Genomic DNA, 18,070 nt, shown 5'->3' on the forward strand with positions numbered 1-18,070 from the left:
GTTTTATATAAAAATACAAAACATATGTCCCTGTCCAATACATCTATAATTACACTAATACAAATCTTTCTCTAATCAGTTCTCTTTTTGTCCTTCTCTTTCTTGCTTTATACAAGTAGAAATTATACAAATACGATGTACAACTTGTGTTTATATAAAGCGAGAGAGATTTGATATACAAATATAAATTATTTAGCTCGATTCAATTGCATATGAATTCAAATTTTATACAGATATACAAACACGATCAATGATACATGTACATAATATTTACATATATGCAATTATCTAACCAATATCCATATATAATTCACCTCTCTCGCTTGCTCTTTCTGCTCTCTCTTATGTGCTTGCTCGTCACTCTAGTGTAACACATATAACAAATGCATATATAAATGCAATTTTCATAGACACAATTTATACAAATTAAATACCTGCAAATTGTACAAAATCAGATGCTCCATAGCAAACTAAGTTTGCTATAGAGTGGAAATAACAAAATTATAACTATAGAGCGGTAATATGATTTTTAATTTGCTATTCCTAGAATTTACTTTTTCTATTGCCTATATCTATTGTAAGTAAGGTGGGGGTGAGTATACACTTATAAAAAACAAATGCAATTTAAGTACGAAGATTCTCAATCACCGACTTTGATCCACGCTTAAGGGACTCATTACATTTTCATTAATTATGTATCGAATTGCTACTCAGACTTGACAAAAATCTCTGAAAAAATCATTCAGACAACTTATTAAACAAATTAAGCGCACCATTTTTCTTTATAATTTTTAGCACTCTATGTTTATTGTTTGATCTCCAAAATTTCGTTATTGTAATTTGCTATTCAGTATGATAATCACACTGCACAAAATATCATATTTTTTCTGTTTAGTATTCGACAAACTAAAGCACAATTACATTTCAAACTAAAGAAAAGAAGCAAAAATTCATCAATTCTCATATCTTCCATATCTACGAGCTGCTCTGAAACAATATTGCAACCAAAGCATTTGTTTTCTTCAATTTCCTAATTTTCATTCTACTTGGGCGAAACAATTTTTTTTTTCCTTTTCAGAGCAATATTAGAAAGCATTCTCTTTTTGTCATCCCTGCAACTTTTCAATTTTTATATTAATCGTATGACATAACTAGGATCTTCAAATTCGGTTTGAGTCTCTCTCTCGTAGAAACAATTATAGCAACTCCTACGCTCATTGATTTTGCAACCTCTAACCTCTCAAGTTTCAAATTGTCATGTTATTGGGGAAAGTCAAAGCAATAGAGTTTTCCAATCAAAAACAAGTTCCTTAAAAATGCAATATAGCTTAAAATCACTGAACCAATCTCTAATTTTATTTTCGAAGTATTCAAAATCTCTCTCTATTTATAAGAAAAAAAAATTATCTTAAATATGCAATATAATTTTTTCCGAAATTCAGTTGAACACCCTCTCGCCTCATAAATCCACCTCTGCCTATAGTCCAACTATCCAACACATCTTATTTTCACCCATCGCTATAACCTCCATCGCCACCACCCTACACTCACCTGTCATCTTCAATTTCCATAATATCCGCTTAAATTATACATAAATATTTTTAATTTTAAAAAATAAATAAAAAATCACTTATTTTCCTCGTAAACCATACATACCCAAAGTAGAAGGTCTCCTATGAAAAATAAAATAAAATAAAATTCCTTATGAATCACCCAAAAAACAAGTTCCCGCTTGTTACTCATATTTTCCTTTTGGTACTAATAGTAACGACGACGGTTTCATTTCTCAGTCCTTAATTTTTCTTACATTTCTCATTTATTACCCCCTAATTTCTCCCCTTATATTCTCCATCTTTCTCTGTGTTTCCCTATTTTATCGCCTCTCAGATCTGTAAGTTTTTTTTTTCTTATTACGTTTTCCCTATTATTGCATGTGTTTTTTTTATTAAACCTTTTTTTGCATCTTCTTCACTCAAATTAAATTTTGAATTCCTGATTTTTTTTTAGAATGTTTAGTCTAAATTTAGTTTAAATTTTGTAGGTGATTGATCCTCTTGTTGTAGTTATTTATTTATTTTTTTCTGTTTTTTTTTGGGAGGTTTTGTTTAATTCGTTATGTTAGAAGATTTTAGATTAATTGATGTTTTTAATGTTGATTAATGGAGGATTGAAGATTTTTGTTTATTTGATGAGGGTAGCGTAGAAATGTTTAGTACAGTGTACTTGAAAAAAGTGAAAACAGTAAGCTAATAATAGTGGAGGGAATATCTCGCGGAATTAGTCGAGTTGCGCGAAATGTAAAAAAAAAACGTGGAGGAAATAAGTTTTTCGTACTGAGATTAATGTGTTGTTATGGTTCTGAGCGTAGGATTTATAGGAGACGACCTCTCTACCTGCGTATGGTAGGGGCAAGGTTGCGTACATTCTACCCTCCATAGACCACACGTGGGATTCCATTAGGTATGTTATTGTTGTTGTTGGTCCAGTCTAGGAATTACAAGTTTCATATAGTTGTGTTGTGATTGGAAGTAGAATAAAAAGTAGATGGTTGTTTAAACTTGTTGCTCGCGGATGAGAGACGCCTCTTGCTTTGTTCATAGATTTCTTGGAACTTATAACTTTTTTTTTATTTGGTAGTTTTTGGCAGCTGCCAAATTAAGAAACTCACTGTGGCTGTTGAGTGTTCCCATGATAGTAGACTCACGTCATGGAAAAAGAAGATGCTATTATGGAAGGTTCTGTCAATCATCCTGCTGCTGAAAAGGAAGCAAATGAACCTATTCTTAACAATGAATCTGTAAAAAATAAAGTTTCTAACCAGAGAAATTTAGGGAGTATACCAGATGTTCTGCAGGAGGCGAATACAGTGAATGATCGTATGGATGAACAGGAAAAGAAAATTTCTGTTGATAATTCTATTTTACATTCCGGTGCTGAGAAGAGTCAAGTTGATACAATTAATGAACCGGGGAAGGAGAATTCTTTAGGTGAAAGCACATCAAGTTCTTTACTTGCTAATAAAAATGAGATTGATAAACCCAATTTAGATCAAGTTCTCATCCTAGGGGAACTAGAATCGTTAAAAAGTGGACAACAACGCTCCGAAGCAGAGATGTCTGGTTTGATTGGAAAGCAGACTGATTGTGTCAAAGTGGACTTGAAAAGTCCCTGCAAAACTGATAAGAATCTCAACGAAGTTGTTTATGAGGAGGAAGCAGAACCTGTATTTGATGGAACAGAAGAACCTGGGATGGGTGTTAATAGGAGTTTATCAGCTCGTTCTGTACATCGTGACTCAGAGGCGCAGGGATATGTTTGGCCTGAGAAGGCAGTGGCTCTTACAAACTTTGTTAGATCGAAGAGTACAGTTGCCATGAGTACTGTTCTGCGCCGCCTTTCTGGTAAAAGTGATGACGGACAAGATGTTACAGCTGAAGAAGATAAGAGTAAATGCTTTGAGAAGAGTGCTGTTGCATCACAAGAATATGAAACGCAAGCCGTGTCTCAGAAAACTGCCGAACGGACTGGATGGAATCCCCTAAGCTTAATTGGGATTTTACGTGATGATACCAGAAACAGACTTGTGGAGACAGAGGTCTCACCAGAAGCAGTTTTACCAATAGCCATGAAGGGAAGGATTATATTGTATACAAGGTTGGGATGCCACGAAAGTAAAGAGGCAAGACTTTTTCTACGCCGGAAAAGACTCAGATATGTTGAGATCAACATTGATGTGTATCCTAGTAGAAAGATGGAGCTGGAGAAAATTGCTGGTGATTCTGTTGTTCCTAGAGTGTTCTTTAATGAAGTTCTAATAGGGGGATGGAGTGAGCTAAAGAGCTTGGATGAGTCTGGAAAGCTCTCAGAGAAGATTGAGTATGTAGTTGATGAAGCACCATCATTTGAAGCTGCTCTACCACCTCTTTCTGGTGAAGATGATTTGTCTAGTAGTGGGTCTATCGATGAGCTAGCTGTTATTGTTAAAAAAATGAAACAGTCTATTGCTTTGAAAGACCGGTTTTATAAGCTGCGCAGATTCACCAACTGTTTCCTGGGATCAGAAGCTGTGGACTTCCTGTCAGAAGATCAGTACTTGGAAAGGGAAGAGGTCAGTTTTCAAATTGCATAAAGAATTAGCTTATGCTAACTGGGTTAAAATAAGTGATCATAAAAATGGCACCATAGCAAAATTTCGCAACATGCGAGTTCTTTGATACTTGATATTCCATGTCTTGTTGTTTGTAACTATTACTAATATTTTCTACATAAACAGCAGAGTGAAACTTCCTCTTGAAATCATTATATATATGTCTGATGTCACCAGGTTAATACTCAATAGTTATGTAGATAATACTCCTGTAGGATATTCATGTTTTGTACTCAAAATTTCTTTCCTGACTAAAAGTCATTTCTTTTCTTGTGTCTTATTGTTACATATTTATTTTTACATGCAAAAATAATTTTCATACATTAACTGTTCTTGGAATTGTATTTTAGTATTGTTAAATAGAACAAGTTCATTCCATGATCTCAATTATTGGACTGAAACTAAAATATAAATTGGTTAGATATATTGTTAATCCTTGCAAAACTGTACATTTACTTTACACACACACACATTTTGATGTGATTATTTTCTCTTTAAAACCTGAAAGTCTCCTTTCATTATGTTTACTCGAAATATGTATGTGGCCTAAGAGCATCATGTTCACATTTTCCTGATAGAAGGAGATTTTACTGTTGAAATCAAATTTTGAAAGAAATTTTGATGGGGAGTGAACTCAGCGAATATTACTGTTGAAATCAAAATTTGAAAGAAATTTTGATGGGGAGTGAACTCAGCAAATATTTATGCACTGGTGCCAATAGGTAGACGAAAAAAATGGACTCACAAGAGATGAAGAAATCCATCTAGTTAATTTCTCTCATAATCTTTAGAAGATATGGAACTAGAAAGCAAGAAGAATCCATATAGTTAGTCCACACCATATCTGTGTGCTGTATTATCAAAATCATCTCTTCACCAGTTAAAGCGATTGGGAGATGCTACACGAGGAGTTATCCCTTCAATGGTGAAGCAAGTGTATGTTCATAGAATGAGGTGCAAAACATTGATGCTAATTATATGACCTTAAAATATGAAAAAGAAAGAGAGAATGTGTGAAAATCTTAAGTCTCAATACTTTTCTCTCTACTCTCTACTGTTTTCAGCCTTCTCTATATCACTATTGTCTTCTTCTTCTCGAACTTGTTATCCCTCTCTTTCTACTAATTCAGTTTCTCTATTCCTTTGATACACTTCTCTCTTTGCATTTTTCTTCTTCTAACAATGAATACTTCCTTCTTCTTATTCCAGGTTTGGGTTCTCTTTTTCTGCTACTTTTTGATCTTGGATGTCTCTGTTGCATTCCTCTTCTACTTTCTTATTACAGATTCATAATTACTAAATTTATTAAATACCATACTGAATGCATCAATTTTTTTTTGTTACCGAGAAATCTCCTGTGACTCGCCCTTTGGACCAATCACAACCTTCTAAACTCGGTTGATAATGGACCTGCCCCTCTACCCTTTTCCATTTAGATACTGGGCTTCCCTTGGCATGGTGTGGGGCTTGAACCTGTGACCTAAGCCACAAATCCTCCACCTTTTGCCACTCGAGCTAGGCCTTGGTGGCAATGCATCAATTAATTTTTATGGTCTTTTTCTGAGATTTAAAAGATCTATTATGTGATTGAATTTATCTTTCCTTGGCCTCGTAGAAATTACATATAATAATATATATTAAGTTGTTGAACTAATATTGTCATTCTTGTATTCTGGATGTTGTACTTGGTATTTCAATTGCAATCGTATGCTTTAAATCTAAAATGCATATTTGTTAGGTAATATGTGTATTTGTGGTAAATATTGTGCTTCATGTCAAAAGCATGCAACACTTCTTGCTTCTTGCTTAAAATTCCCATCCGCCTTGTTTCTTATATGATCTTTTCGCTTTTAGAAACAGTTTTCGTGCTGTGGATCATAACACTTCTTATTGATTTTTATCCTTTAGGCTGTTGAATTTGGTAGGAAGCTTGCAATCAATCTTTTCCTTCAAAATGTACTAGAGTAAGTATCTGTTTTTTCTTTTCATCCATCTCTACAGTGTGTATGTGTTTTTGTCTCGGTGTCTAATCCGTCTGATATGTGTGCCTGTTCCTTGTTTTTTACAGTGAAAATGTGTTTGAAGATGATAACAGTCTGTATCGTTTCCTTGACGATGATCCCTTTGTATCTCAGTGTCAGAACATACCGAGGGGTTTAACAGAAGTGAAGCCCAAGCCCATAATAGAAATTTCATCTAGATTGAGATTTTTGTCTCATGCAATTTTTGAAGCTTATGCATCTGAAGATGGAAGACATGTTGATTATAGAAGCATCCACGGCAGCGAGGAATTTGCAAGGTTGGTTTCTTGGGTTCCATAAGCTAACAGGATCACAGGATGATATCCAATGTGTGTTCATACTTGGGTACACTGTACCATGCTTGTAGAACTTGTATTTCTTGGTATCGACTGAATGTTGCTCTTCTAGGTACTTGAGAATAACCGAGGAGCTTCAAAGAGTGAACTTGAAAGACATGCCCAGGGAGGAGAAGCTTGCTTTTTTTATTAATCTCTACAACATGATGGCCATTCATGCAATTTTGGTTTGGGGACATCCCTCTGGACCAATGGAGAGGAGAAAATTGTTTGGAGAGTTCAAATATGTCATTGGTGGGTGCACATATTCACTATCAGCTATCCACAATGGAATCTTAAGGAGCAATCAGAGACCACCATACAATCTAATCAAACCATTTGGAGTCAAAGACAAGCGCCTTAAGGTAAGACTCTGTTTACATGGTCACAGTTATATCTTTGATTCCTACATATGTAGAATTTGGAAAGCGGACATTCATTATGGGCTATACTAGCAGAAATGGCAAGGTTCACATTTGGAGGAACAATTAATACATGTGATCCTTGAATATAGGAAAAACTATCATAATTTGTTGTGGTTTTCTTTGGTTAAGTTTTTAGTAGATGAAGTACTTTAAGTGGCTAACATTTTGTTCTAGTTGAAACACCGAGTTATATATTTTTAGCTTTTCTCGCATGGAGAAACAATAGGAGTTTTTCTGCTGCCACTTTAAAGTTGCAACCATTCCCTTCCCTGGAAGGAATATAGTGCAACTAATGCTTATTGTCTACATCTTGAGAGGGCTGTTGCCTGTCTGCATATACTGTTGCTCGAGAGTAATCTTGAATCAGTATCAGTTGTTTCTGGTCTTGTGTGTTTCCGTGAAGCAGCTTTATCAGTAGACTGGTTATAATTTGACTTGATGTATAATAGTACAAGTTTTTGATTCCATGAATTTATGGTGCAAAACGTTGACAGCACAATCTGGTTATAGAATTGGAGCTGCAGTGATTAGTTGTTGTGTTGGCCCACGTGGTTGTATTTTGAAACCCTTCATATATATTATGTAATGTTTCTTGATCCATTATCTGTCTAAACCCCCACAATCCACCTCGCTCTTTCAGGTAGCTCTTCCTTATTCAGAGCCTCTTGTTCATTTTGCTCTGGTTAATGGTATGCGATCTGGGCCTGCTCTTCGATGTTATTCACCTGGAAATATAGATAAAGAGTTGGTGGAGTCTGCCAGTGATTTCTTAAGAGATGGAGGACTAATTGTTGATCTTAGTACCAAGGTTGCATACGTTAGTAAAATCTTGAGATGGTAAGTTCTTAATTCATTTGTGTAATCCTCAGGGGTGTGTCCTCCCTCCCGTTCTAGTAACAACCCTATGCAATGATCTGGATATCTGATTGTTATACTAGCATAACATAGAGTTTCAATAACACCATACTAAGAATTGCTATTTCTTTTGTCAATTCTCAGGTTTAGTGTTGATTATGGGAATAACGAGGTTGAAGTATTGAAACATGCTGCAAATTACTTGGATTCATCGGTATCTCAAGCTATGCTCGAGTTGCTCGCCAATGGTCAGCTGAAGGTGGTGTACCTACCTTATGACTGGGGACTGAATAACTAGTTTTGGATTCTACCTCCATTCTCAGAGTTACCGTCAACTTTGTATGCTATAGCCTATATTACAAGAAATTTCAACATGCTATTATGTATAAGTTAAATTCTTGTTTCTTTGGTCTCAACTCAACTTGGCTCTTGTCACTGTTATCTGAGGATTTGGTGAAATTGCCTCATAAAATAGCAAAAGTAATAGATTAGACATATGTTATATTTGCTGGTTCCCAATTGATTTTTTATTATCTATTATCATGTGAGTTATTTATAATGTGTCTTTCCACCCATGCATAAAGAAAATAGAAGAAAAAAGATACACTTTCTTGGATTCTGACTTATCTATATATCGACAATGTAAACAATTTTTATATAATACAATGAATAAAATGTTGGAGGTAACCCATCATTTAGGTATTTGAGGTTGGTTAGAGACAACCTAGAACTATTTTTGTTTGGTATATATTATGTCAAAAACTTTACACATCTGTCTTGTTAAAGTTGTGTATTTTAATTAATTTAGGTATGTTGCTGTTGCATTTAAGTAAAGTTAAGCTTGCAAACATGCTTACACGCTATGTCACAAAGAGTTGAGATGCTTGAAAATGCACGAGTATCCTTCGTAGATTATGATCGAAATTTCATAAACGTATTTTAATTAAACTAAGATTTTACTATTTCCGTGAATTTATTTTTTGGTAATTTTGTGTCCCTTTTTAACTTACGTGACATTCAAATATATCTCACGTGCCTCAATTGCGTGGAATCATGGTGTATGCCACGTAAGAAGAAAGTGTATAAAATTACGAAACAAATAATTTCAAGGGTAATAGGTTTAGTTAAGATGTGTCTCTGAAATATGGATCATAATCTAGGGAATACTCATACATATTTAAACCTATTATAAATTACAAAAAAAAATAAATTATATTATGATATATATATGCTTTAATGTGATGATTTTTTCCTTAAGTTTCTCACTAGGGAAATAATGTTTTTTTTTTAAAAAAAAAAAAAAAACTTTTCAAACATTTATAAGAAAGAATGAGACAAATTTTCAAACCTCACCTAACAAATTGACCCCAATGAAAATGAAGTTATATAATCATTGGATGATATATTATTTTTAACTTTTATTTTTAATGTAAACAAAAAAATATTATTCAAATTTAATTGGGTAAAATCATGAATTAGGGTTTTCATTGCTACTACTATTAGATTAAGATACAAAGTTTAAAATAGCACTCTCCAGTTGAGACTATAAATTGAACTGCAACCACTGCTTGCTCCTCTTCCTATCTTTCTCCGATGATAATCGATCTGTAAGTTCCTATTTTTCCCACTCTAATTCCAATAAATAGGGATATGTGAATTGTGTTATTATTGTTTTTGTATGTTGAATTCCTATTTTTGAGGTATTTGATGTAAAATTAGCCCGGAGATCTCAGGTTCGAATCCCAGCTAGAATTCATATGTGGGTTTAATTGGCACTGTGCTTGTGGACTGTAGTTAGGCTGTTTGTTGGATTTGTTGTGTTTGCTCAAGCTAGCTCAAACACCACCGTCATTACCAAAAATGAAATATACATCATAGTATTGGGTATTGTTTAGTTACAATACTCTTATCAAATCATTCTAATGTACTAAAAGTTTTTTTTTCCCAATTTGAAAGTCAATTTGTTAGAGAATTCCGTTTTTAATTCGTATTATTGCAACCCAAAATGCGTCATTAAGTTAAATGCTAATCCTAATTTGTGTATCCAATAGGATTTTTTGAGGTAATGTTATTATGTAATGGATTAGAATGTTTTGTATGGTTGAATAGAATAGGAAGAAAAGAAAAGAGCTTCAGTGGAGTGAAGAAATATTTTGTTTTTCTATTGGATGATTGCTTGGTTGAGAAATTTGTTGTGAATCTGAGTTGCTATCGCTTTTGCTTGTTGTTTGAGCAGATTCTTGTCAAATACCATTCATGTAGTTGATGCTCTTTGGTGTTGGAACGGCAAGGTTATTTTGTTTTGAAGGAATATATACTAAATCTACTGTTATAGTTGGTTATATTTTCCGTACAAGAAGTTTTAGTACGATGAACGAAGTTGGAATTGATAGTGCATCTAGTTTGCATACAGTGAAATCTGTGGGAGAGGCTCCTGTTCTACGTCCTGTGTCAGTGAAAGCAAAATGTTCTTCAAACGTTCAATCAACCCCAGAAATTGAAAAGAAGTATGTCCATGGTGTTTATGATGCCATTGCTCCCCATTTCAGTTCCACTCGGTTTGCCAAGTGGCCTAAAGTGTCAGCTTTCTTAAGCTCATTATCTCCCGGTTCTCTCATCTTAGATTCTGGTTGTGGAAATGGGAAATACTTAGGATTAAATCCTGATTGTTTCTTCATTGGCTGTGACATTAGTGCGGCTCTTATTAATATATGTGCAGATAAAGAGCAGGAAGTTTTGGTTGCAGATGCTGTGAACCTACCATATAGGACTGGTTATGGTGATGCAGCAATTTCTATAGCTGTGTTGCATCACCTTAGTACTGAAAGTAGGAGGAGGAAAGCGGTAGAGGAGCTTGTCCGTGTTGTTAAAAAGGGCGGGTGTGTTTTAATTACTGTCTGGGCTAGGGAGCAAGAAGACAGTTCGTTGATTGAAAAGTGGACTCCACTTAACCAAAGGTATGTAGAGGAATGGATAGGACCAGGGAGTCCTCGAGTTCGCAACCCTTCATCTCCTCGTATCCTTGAAAGCATCCCAGAAGCAGAGGAAAATAGTGCCGGGGAGCAGTTGAAAGGTCTTCATGCAAACTCTTCTAAAGTAAAATCAGCTGAAGTTATGCACCCAACATCTCTGGATGAAGGTCATTCTTTGCCTACTGGGTCTGGAAAAGGTTATTTAGAGCAGCAGGAATTTTTCGTTCCCTGGCACTTACCTTATCATCGAGCTGAAGTTAGTGGGGCTTCAGCTGTTGCCTTGGCTAGTGGTTTGGCTAAGAAAGATGATAAGAAGGGCTCTGTGGTATACAATAGATATTACCATGTTTTTAGTGAAGGTGAACTTGAGAGGTAATTTCTTTTCTATTTAAAAAAGTAAAGGAAATCTCTATACTCTTTTTTTGTTTTGACTGATATCATTCTGTCAAGTCGCTATATGTTTACAAATGCTTGTCATGGTTAGTAATTTTTCCAACCAACATAGACAACCAAATCTTCTTTATACTTCTTATAGGTTTTCCGTTGTGTCTTCTTTGGCTAAGACAGTTTTAACACTTAGTATTGGATTTTGAGTAGAAATTTAGTGTACAATCAATCCTCTCATGATAATATGGTATAGAGTTAGAATGTCTAAGAACATATCAATATTCAGGAGGTCACATGTGAGTGTTTGGAATTGTATTGATCTCAAAAGACCTATGAGCTTTAGAGTTTTGATTATCACATTGTAGGCAATGCAGGAGTCACCGTCAACCTTATTCGGAAGTAATAATGACAACTTTACTGTTTATCCCCATACACTAAAGTGCCTGCATATAGATGTATGAATGAAACAAACAAAAGAGCCTCTGCTTCCAGCTGATAAGTTTCTCTTGACAAGTAAAGTTTAGTTTTTGTTTCCCATTATTGGAGGGCTTGTACGTGTGCGTCTCTAATTTTTTCTTTAGTTGTTTCTTTCATACCCCTCCCACATTTTCTGTTTGGGGGTGGGAGGCTTTCGAGTAGTTGGCGTGAGGAGTGGGCAAGATGAGGTGGTACCTCTTTGTTACACAGTTTCACCAAATTAGAAGTTCTACCAATTTGTAACAATGAGCTGCACTAACCAAAATGTTCTGTTTTTCGACAGGTTGGTGTCTGGTCTAGACAATGCCATGCTTGTTGATAGATTCTATGATAAATCAAATTGGTGCATCATTCTTGAGAAAACATCGTGATAGTGTTGAACTTTTTAGAAGATTCTTGTACTTCCATTTGCAAAGTGAAATTTAGTATATGAAGTCAACAGCCCTAGTTATGAAAGGGTGGTATTGTCTTTCATGCAAGGAGTATGCTGCTACTGATTATGGAGAAACAGAAATATACGTCTAGTTCTTCATTCTCCGCTGCTCGCCTGGTTTCATGTATCTCTCATCCTCTTGTGAGATTAACTGCCTCCTTGTGTTATGTATGATACTATCTTGTAAAATGCAATTGTTTTTATGACTTTGGGGACAGACCTGAGAACAAGGGTTTGATATCCAAGTTACTTCAGTTTTGGGAGATAGCATTTTCTTGAATAAATTTATGGCTGTGTTTGTATGGTGTACTGAATACATTTTCTTTAATCCCATTGAAGTTTCTTTGCGCGGTTAGAGCAAACTTTGGATATCAAAATCGAGGTGCACATAAGTTAAATTTAATGTAATCACTTCTATTGTTGAAATGAAAAAGTAAGCAAAAAGAACATCAATAGGAGATTTTGATAGAATGATGTAGAATTTTCATAATATAATAGGTGTGCAAGTATATTAAAATTACCAAGAGTATAACAACGAGTCTAGGACTAAAGATCAACCGAAAGTAAGCACAAAAACTTCAATAGGAGATTTGATGGAATGATGTAGAATTTGCATAATATAATAGCGGAGCAATTTTAATTTAATAGTTTACTATTTCCTTATTATTAAAACAAAGTTATTCTTGCCCACATCGTTATTAATTTTATCATTTGTGCCCCTATATTGACGCAAATTCTAAAATAACCTGATTTCAACTAAAATTACTTAATTATCTATATTAATCCAAATCCGATTCAACTAACTCAATCCAAACTCAAGAACTCGTCCATCTTCGAAGGTCCATACTTTCCCAATAAATCAAAAAAGCACAGGTAGACCCGACCCGACCCGTTTTCCGTTGCTTGATAATTTGTCTTTCCATCTGCCTGGTATTTTATTGTAACAAACTGGGAGTGAGTGGTGAGTTCATCTGTTTTCTTCTTCACTTATAAACCCTCAAAAAAAAGAATCTAAAAGAATTTGTTTATAGCATTAAATAATGGTGCTAGCAGCTTCTTTAACAACATGCTATGCCGTTTCTGTACGGCCGTCCACTTCTGCTTCTAGAAACTTCTCTCTTCTTCCGCCGCTATCTCTTATCCGAAGTCCAATTCAACAGCGCCAGCCGCACCTCGCCGGAGCTAATTCCGGAGGTATGTAAACTCTCCCGGTCGACTATTAATCACTTCTTCATGCTCCTGCAACTTGAATAATTTGTCAATTCGTTTCAGCTATAGCTAGTTACACTTACCTCAATCTCTCTTCATTATTCCGTTGATAGTATTATGAAAATATTATATTTCTGATACATCTTATTTATATAGTTTTCACTTCCTGAATTCTAAATCATTTTACTATTTGAATATGTTCAAAATTTGAATTTAGATATCTTTATAAAAGAAAATTTAGAAATTGAACCTAGTTGTAATGTATTTCTGTCAAAGTAATCTTTTGGAACTTGGTATGCGTTTGGACAAAATGTGTGGTGAAATTCAAAGACAAGATTGTTAAGTTCAAAATTTAAACTTAAACATGCTTAACAGAGAAGAAAATAATATAAAATTGAACTTAGCTGTCAATTGTGATGTATTTTCTGTCGAAGTGATCTTTGGAACTCGTAATTTAGGATGTTTTTGGCGAAAATTTGTGGTGAAGTTGGAAGACAGGATTATTTGAAGTTGAGAAAAGTTTTGTCTGAGTTAATACTTTCCTTTTGGATCCAGTATCATTAGTTTAATATTACCTTAGTTAAGTTAACATCTTAACATCTAGGATTAGTCAAAGCTCAATATAAAAATGGATAAGGGGAGTAGAATAATTTGTCTATTGGTTCTGTGAAATCGTGTGGATAATAATGTTGTCTCTCAAAATGTTAGGTTCTCTCTTATCTATAAACGGAGTGAGGTTGCGACAGTCATCTTTTGCTGCTGTAATTGGTGATACAACTGCTGTGTCAGATGGAGCAATTAACGAGGAAGTGTCCACTACTAAATTATCTGATTCTGCTACTACTCAGGAAACTGACGCGGAAAATGGAGAGGACAGGAAAGATGCTTCTGAAGGGTTGGATGAGAATAAAATGATCCGAGTATGCGACAAGTTAATTGAGGTCTTCTTGGTTGACAAACCCAAACCTACTGAATGGAGAAGATTGCTAGCATTTAGTAAGGAATGGAACAATATTCGGCCCCATTTCTACAAGCGATGTCAGGACCGAGCAGACAGTGAAAGTGATCCTGGAATGAAGCACAAGTTTCTCAAGCTTCAAAGAAAGCTAAGAGAGGTAACTAACTTCCCTAACAAGCATTGAAGTTGTCATTCTGTATATGCCAAATCATGAATTAGTAACTGTGTTTGCTTTCAATTTCCGAAGAGGCTCAATTATGTCAAACTCATTTTGGAATAGTTTCCGATCTCCTTGAATAAGATCAAACCTTATTTCGTTGCATTTAGTTGAGATTCCTCTTTAAGAATGTTTCAGCAAGGCCTCGGTTGGCTCATTATTTATGTTTAGTTGTTGGTAGTGCAGTGCTCTATTGGGATGAGATGATCAATGGATGGAGAATTATATTAGTAGATTTCTTGCAAAGTTACTTATTTTCTTGTGTCAAAATTTTCAGCTTTCATGTGAGCTTGGTCTGTTTTAGTTGAAATTCAACTTGTACGTTTCTTTTCCAGGTTGATGATGATGTTCAGAGGCATAACGAACTTCTTGAGGCAATCAGAAGGTCACCATCGGATGTTAGTGATATTGTTGCCAGGCGTCGTAAAGATTTTACAAAAGAGTTTTTTGCTCATCTTCACACTGTGGCAGAATCCTATTATGATGATCCAGCGGAACAAAATGGTAAACATGCCTCCTTCCTGTAATATTCTTCTTCTTTTGGTGTCATACTTCTGATGAACATTTGCACTGTAATCTGCACTAAGACGCTATTTCCTTTTTGCAATATATACATTCTAGAAATGTTGCTTCCCATATATGAACACATATACTCTCTCCCAAATATCACACTATGTGAAGTCACTCTTAAGGTCTAAGGGAAAGAAGTCAAAAGGTATCAACTGAAAAATTTCTTCTCTTGCCATATAAAGCAAATGCTAGTATGCTACAATTTAATATTTTGTTTCAATGAGATAGAAAAAGCTTTGGAGAATCTCTTACTCTGGGAATGTAACCATCTTACTGTAAATTCAGGAATTGGAAACCATGAGCTCTACAAAAATAAGTTCCTCGCTTTTCATAACTTTGTTTCTGCTGTTGATCGGTTGCACTGACAAGATTTTGCTTTTTCTTAATAATTAGCTGTGGCAAAACTAGGGAATATGTGTTTGGTAGCTGTGGAGGTTTATGATACTGCAACTGCTAGTATGGAAGCGTTGAATGCTGCAGAGTTGAAATTCCAAGATATAATCAATTCTCCTTCCGTGGATGCAGCTTGTAAGAAAATAGATGATATGGCCCAAAAAAATCAACTTGATTCAGCACTAATGCTCATGATTACAAAAGCATGGTCAGCAGCCAAGGAGTCGGACATGACAAAAGATGAGGCAAGATCATTCTTTTTTCAGATACACATCTACATCTCACTTCTTCCAGTATTTTCTTTATTCTAGCATTAACTTATTTTTTTATTAAGAGGAGGTCATTGTATTATAAAATGCAAAAACAATACTAAGAGAGTGCTTGTCTATTTACAGGTTGAGCTAAAAAACCCCCAAAAAAGCCCTTTCTAATCTTATAGGGATTCCTAGAGGCTAAGAGTTAATACTGCACCATATAATCAAAAAAATATTTAAAAAAATAATACTGCATCATTAACAAACTCCTCACATCAAGAAGAGAACAAAATTATACAATTGAACTTGAACTACTGGATTTGCTTGCCTTCTCTTCGAAACTCTATTGTTTCTTTCCCTCCATATCCACCATATGAATTCTAGGATAGTCTCTCACCACCATGTTATATTTTTTTTATTTTTTTTTTATTTTTGAACTAGGGTTTAGGGTTTAGGGTTTAGGTGATATATGATGGCACAATATTTGAAGCCTGAGACTAAGCTAGTGCCTTTTCTTCATCCTTGTTTTCTTGTTCCTTTTTTCTGCCATTGTTCCAACAATGTACCAGTTCTGCAGTGTTACTTGGCATAACCCATTTCTCCTGAGTAGGGCCGTAACTTTGCAATGAATGAACAAATGGTTTATGGTTCTGCCTCCTCCTGCATATTTGACATCTATTACATAGAACAATACCCCTCCTTTGAAGGTTTCATGAGCCAGTCAAGTATTATAGGCTTTTTAGTAATGACCAAGAGAAATAGGCCACTATGTGTGGTGCTTTTGTTTTCAAAAATTAGAACTTTTTGTTGGTTATGTGCCTGAGTATAGTCTAGTAGCAAGACTTCACAGTAAAAAAATGTTTTGCTATGTTGCACATCTTCATTGCGATTGAAGCTATGGCAAGGTTCCAAAAGATTGAGCTAAGTTGTAAATTTTCTAACTTCCTAATCATTGGGATGCCTTCTGAAAATGAAGTTTCAAGTGCATTGGTCTCTGTAGTTAGCCACTGTGGCATCAGGTTGATTTTGACAGTCTGTATTTAGCTCAAATTGGTCTATCGGAATAGTGATTGTTATCCTCCCTGTTGAGGGAAGTGCGTATGCCCATAAAAATAGTGTGTAGTTGGTAGCTTCTGTGCTTTAATCCATCAAGTTGCTTTGCCCTTGTGACCTTTGCTTTTTCCATCTAGCATTTGAAGAGAACCTATTGTTGGAAATTGGTGCACTTAAATGTTGAAGTTGCTATTGGGATTTTACAGGTAGCATAGCAGGTCTCTACCTTAGAGGTGGTGGTTTATGTTTTAGAATTTCAGGACAGATAGACATAGCTAGCGCTAAAAGATAACAGTCATTTGGTCATTCTTATCTAAGTTACGTGATTTCATGTTTCAACCCTAGTGTTTTGATGATGAACTTTTGCATGAGATGCAGTTCTGTAAAAGTATATTGACTCAGCACAGTGTTTGGCTCTACTCACCCCCTCGTGTCAAATAATTTATTCCTTTTTTTCTAATAGGGAATTGGTTTGGCTTGTGATATTTTCCTTCTCCATTTTTCAGGTAAAGGATGTTCTTTATCACTTGTATAAGACAACAAGAGGAAATCTTCAGAGGCTCATGCCAAAAGAAATCAGAATTCTGAAATATCTACTCACGATTAAGGATCCTGAGGAGCGAATGAGCGCTTTGAAAGATGCCTTCACACCTGGAGAAGAACTTGAAGGGGAAGATGTAGATAATTTATACACGTATGTATCAAATCTTATACTTTGACAGTATTTCATTCTGAAATGTTGCATAAATATAATGTCTTAAATACTACTTTCCATTAGAGGTTATATTTTTCTCTCATTTTTTGGTTTCTTTAACGTAGTTTTACTTTTTAGCTGTGACTAATAAATGCCCAATCCTTACAGGACTCCGGAGCAGCTATACAACTGGATAGGGACAGTGCTGGATGCATATAATTCCAGTAAAGAAGGCACTCTTATAAAAGAAGCCAGAGACTTGATGAACCCTAAAATAATTAAGAAAATGGAGGAGTTGAATAAGTTGATCGTAGATAACTTCATGTAAGCATTTGCTTGATCGTAAGAAGGTACGAGCTTTGCCGTCAGTGTCCAGATTCATGCTCGTGCTATAAATCATCCATACGCAATATATCCCTACGATCAGGAGCATTGGGATGTTGCCAAAAGTGTCGTTTGCAGTCGCTGGTTGTATAGAACATTTGGAATTGTGTATGATAGGGCTTCTTATTTTTATTGTGGGATGATAGTTAGTTGATATGGTCATTCTCCTACAGAGAAGCATGATGCTCAGCATCTTTAGTATGATTGTTATACACGAATGTATTATTTATTATGAAGCTCATTGCTAGTCAACAATCAACGTGAAAAGGTACCTTTCTTTTGATAG

General features: G+C 35.1%; 3 protein-coding genes across 3 annotated transcripts; all 3 read left to right on the top strand.

Annotated features, from left to right (window-relative positions):
• Positions 1 to 1,293: 1,293 nt before the first annotated feature.
• Positions 1,294 to 8,323, top strand: LOC101263206 (uncharacterized). Its single transcript, XM_004237809.5, has 7 exons — positions 1,294 to 1,891; positions 2,638 to 4,108; positions 6,056 to 6,111; positions 6,216 to 6,446; positions 6,577 to 6,868; positions 7,569 to 7,765; positions 7,928 to 8,323. The coding sequence occupies exons 2-7, from the start codon at positions 2,708 to 2,710 to the stop codon at positions 8,079 to 8,081; spliced, it is 2,331 nt and encodes a 776-aa protein (XP_004237857.1). The 5' UTR covers positions 1,294 to 1,891; positions 2,638 to 2,707; the 3' UTR covers positions 8,082 to 8,323.
• A 715-nt stretch (positions 8,324 to 9,038) lies between these two features.
• On the top strand, positions 9,039 to 12,429 carry LOC101263510 (tRNA (carboxymethyluridine(34)-5-O)-methyltransferase). The gene is made up of 3 exons (XM_004237810.5): positions 9,039 to 9,390; positions 10,020 to 11,127; positions 11,903 to 12,429. The coding sequence occupies exons 2-3, from the start codon at positions 10,049 to 10,051 to the stop codon at positions 11,988 to 11,990; spliced, it is 1,167 nt and encodes a 388-aa protein (XP_004237858.1). The 5' UTR covers positions 9,039 to 9,390; positions 10,020 to 10,048; the 3' UTR covers positions 11,991 to 12,429.
• A 323-nt stretch (positions 12,430 to 12,752) lies between these two features.
• LOC101264001 (uncharacterized protein At4g37920) lies at positions 12,753 to 18,067 on the top strand. Its single transcript, XM_004237812.5, has 6 exons — positions 12,753 to 13,246; positions 13,970 to 14,376; positions 14,772 to 14,940; positions 15,400 to 15,644; positions 17,213 to 17,400; positions 17,569 to 18,067. The coding sequence occupies exons 1-6, from the start codon at positions 13,093 to 13,095 to the stop codon at positions 17,726 to 17,728; spliced, it is 1,323 nt and encodes a 440-aa protein (XP_004237860.1). The 5' UTR covers positions 12,753 to 13,092; the 3' UTR covers positions 17,729 to 18,067.
• Positions 18,068 to 18,070: the final 3 nt, after the last annotated feature.

Source organism: Solanum lycopersicum, chromosome 4, assembly GCF_036512215.1.
Source record: "Solanum lycopersicum chromosome 4, SLM_r2.1".
Taxonomy (NCBI): Eukaryota; Viridiplantae; Streptophyta; class Magnoliopsida; order Solanales; family Solanaceae; genus Solanum; species Solanum lycopersicum.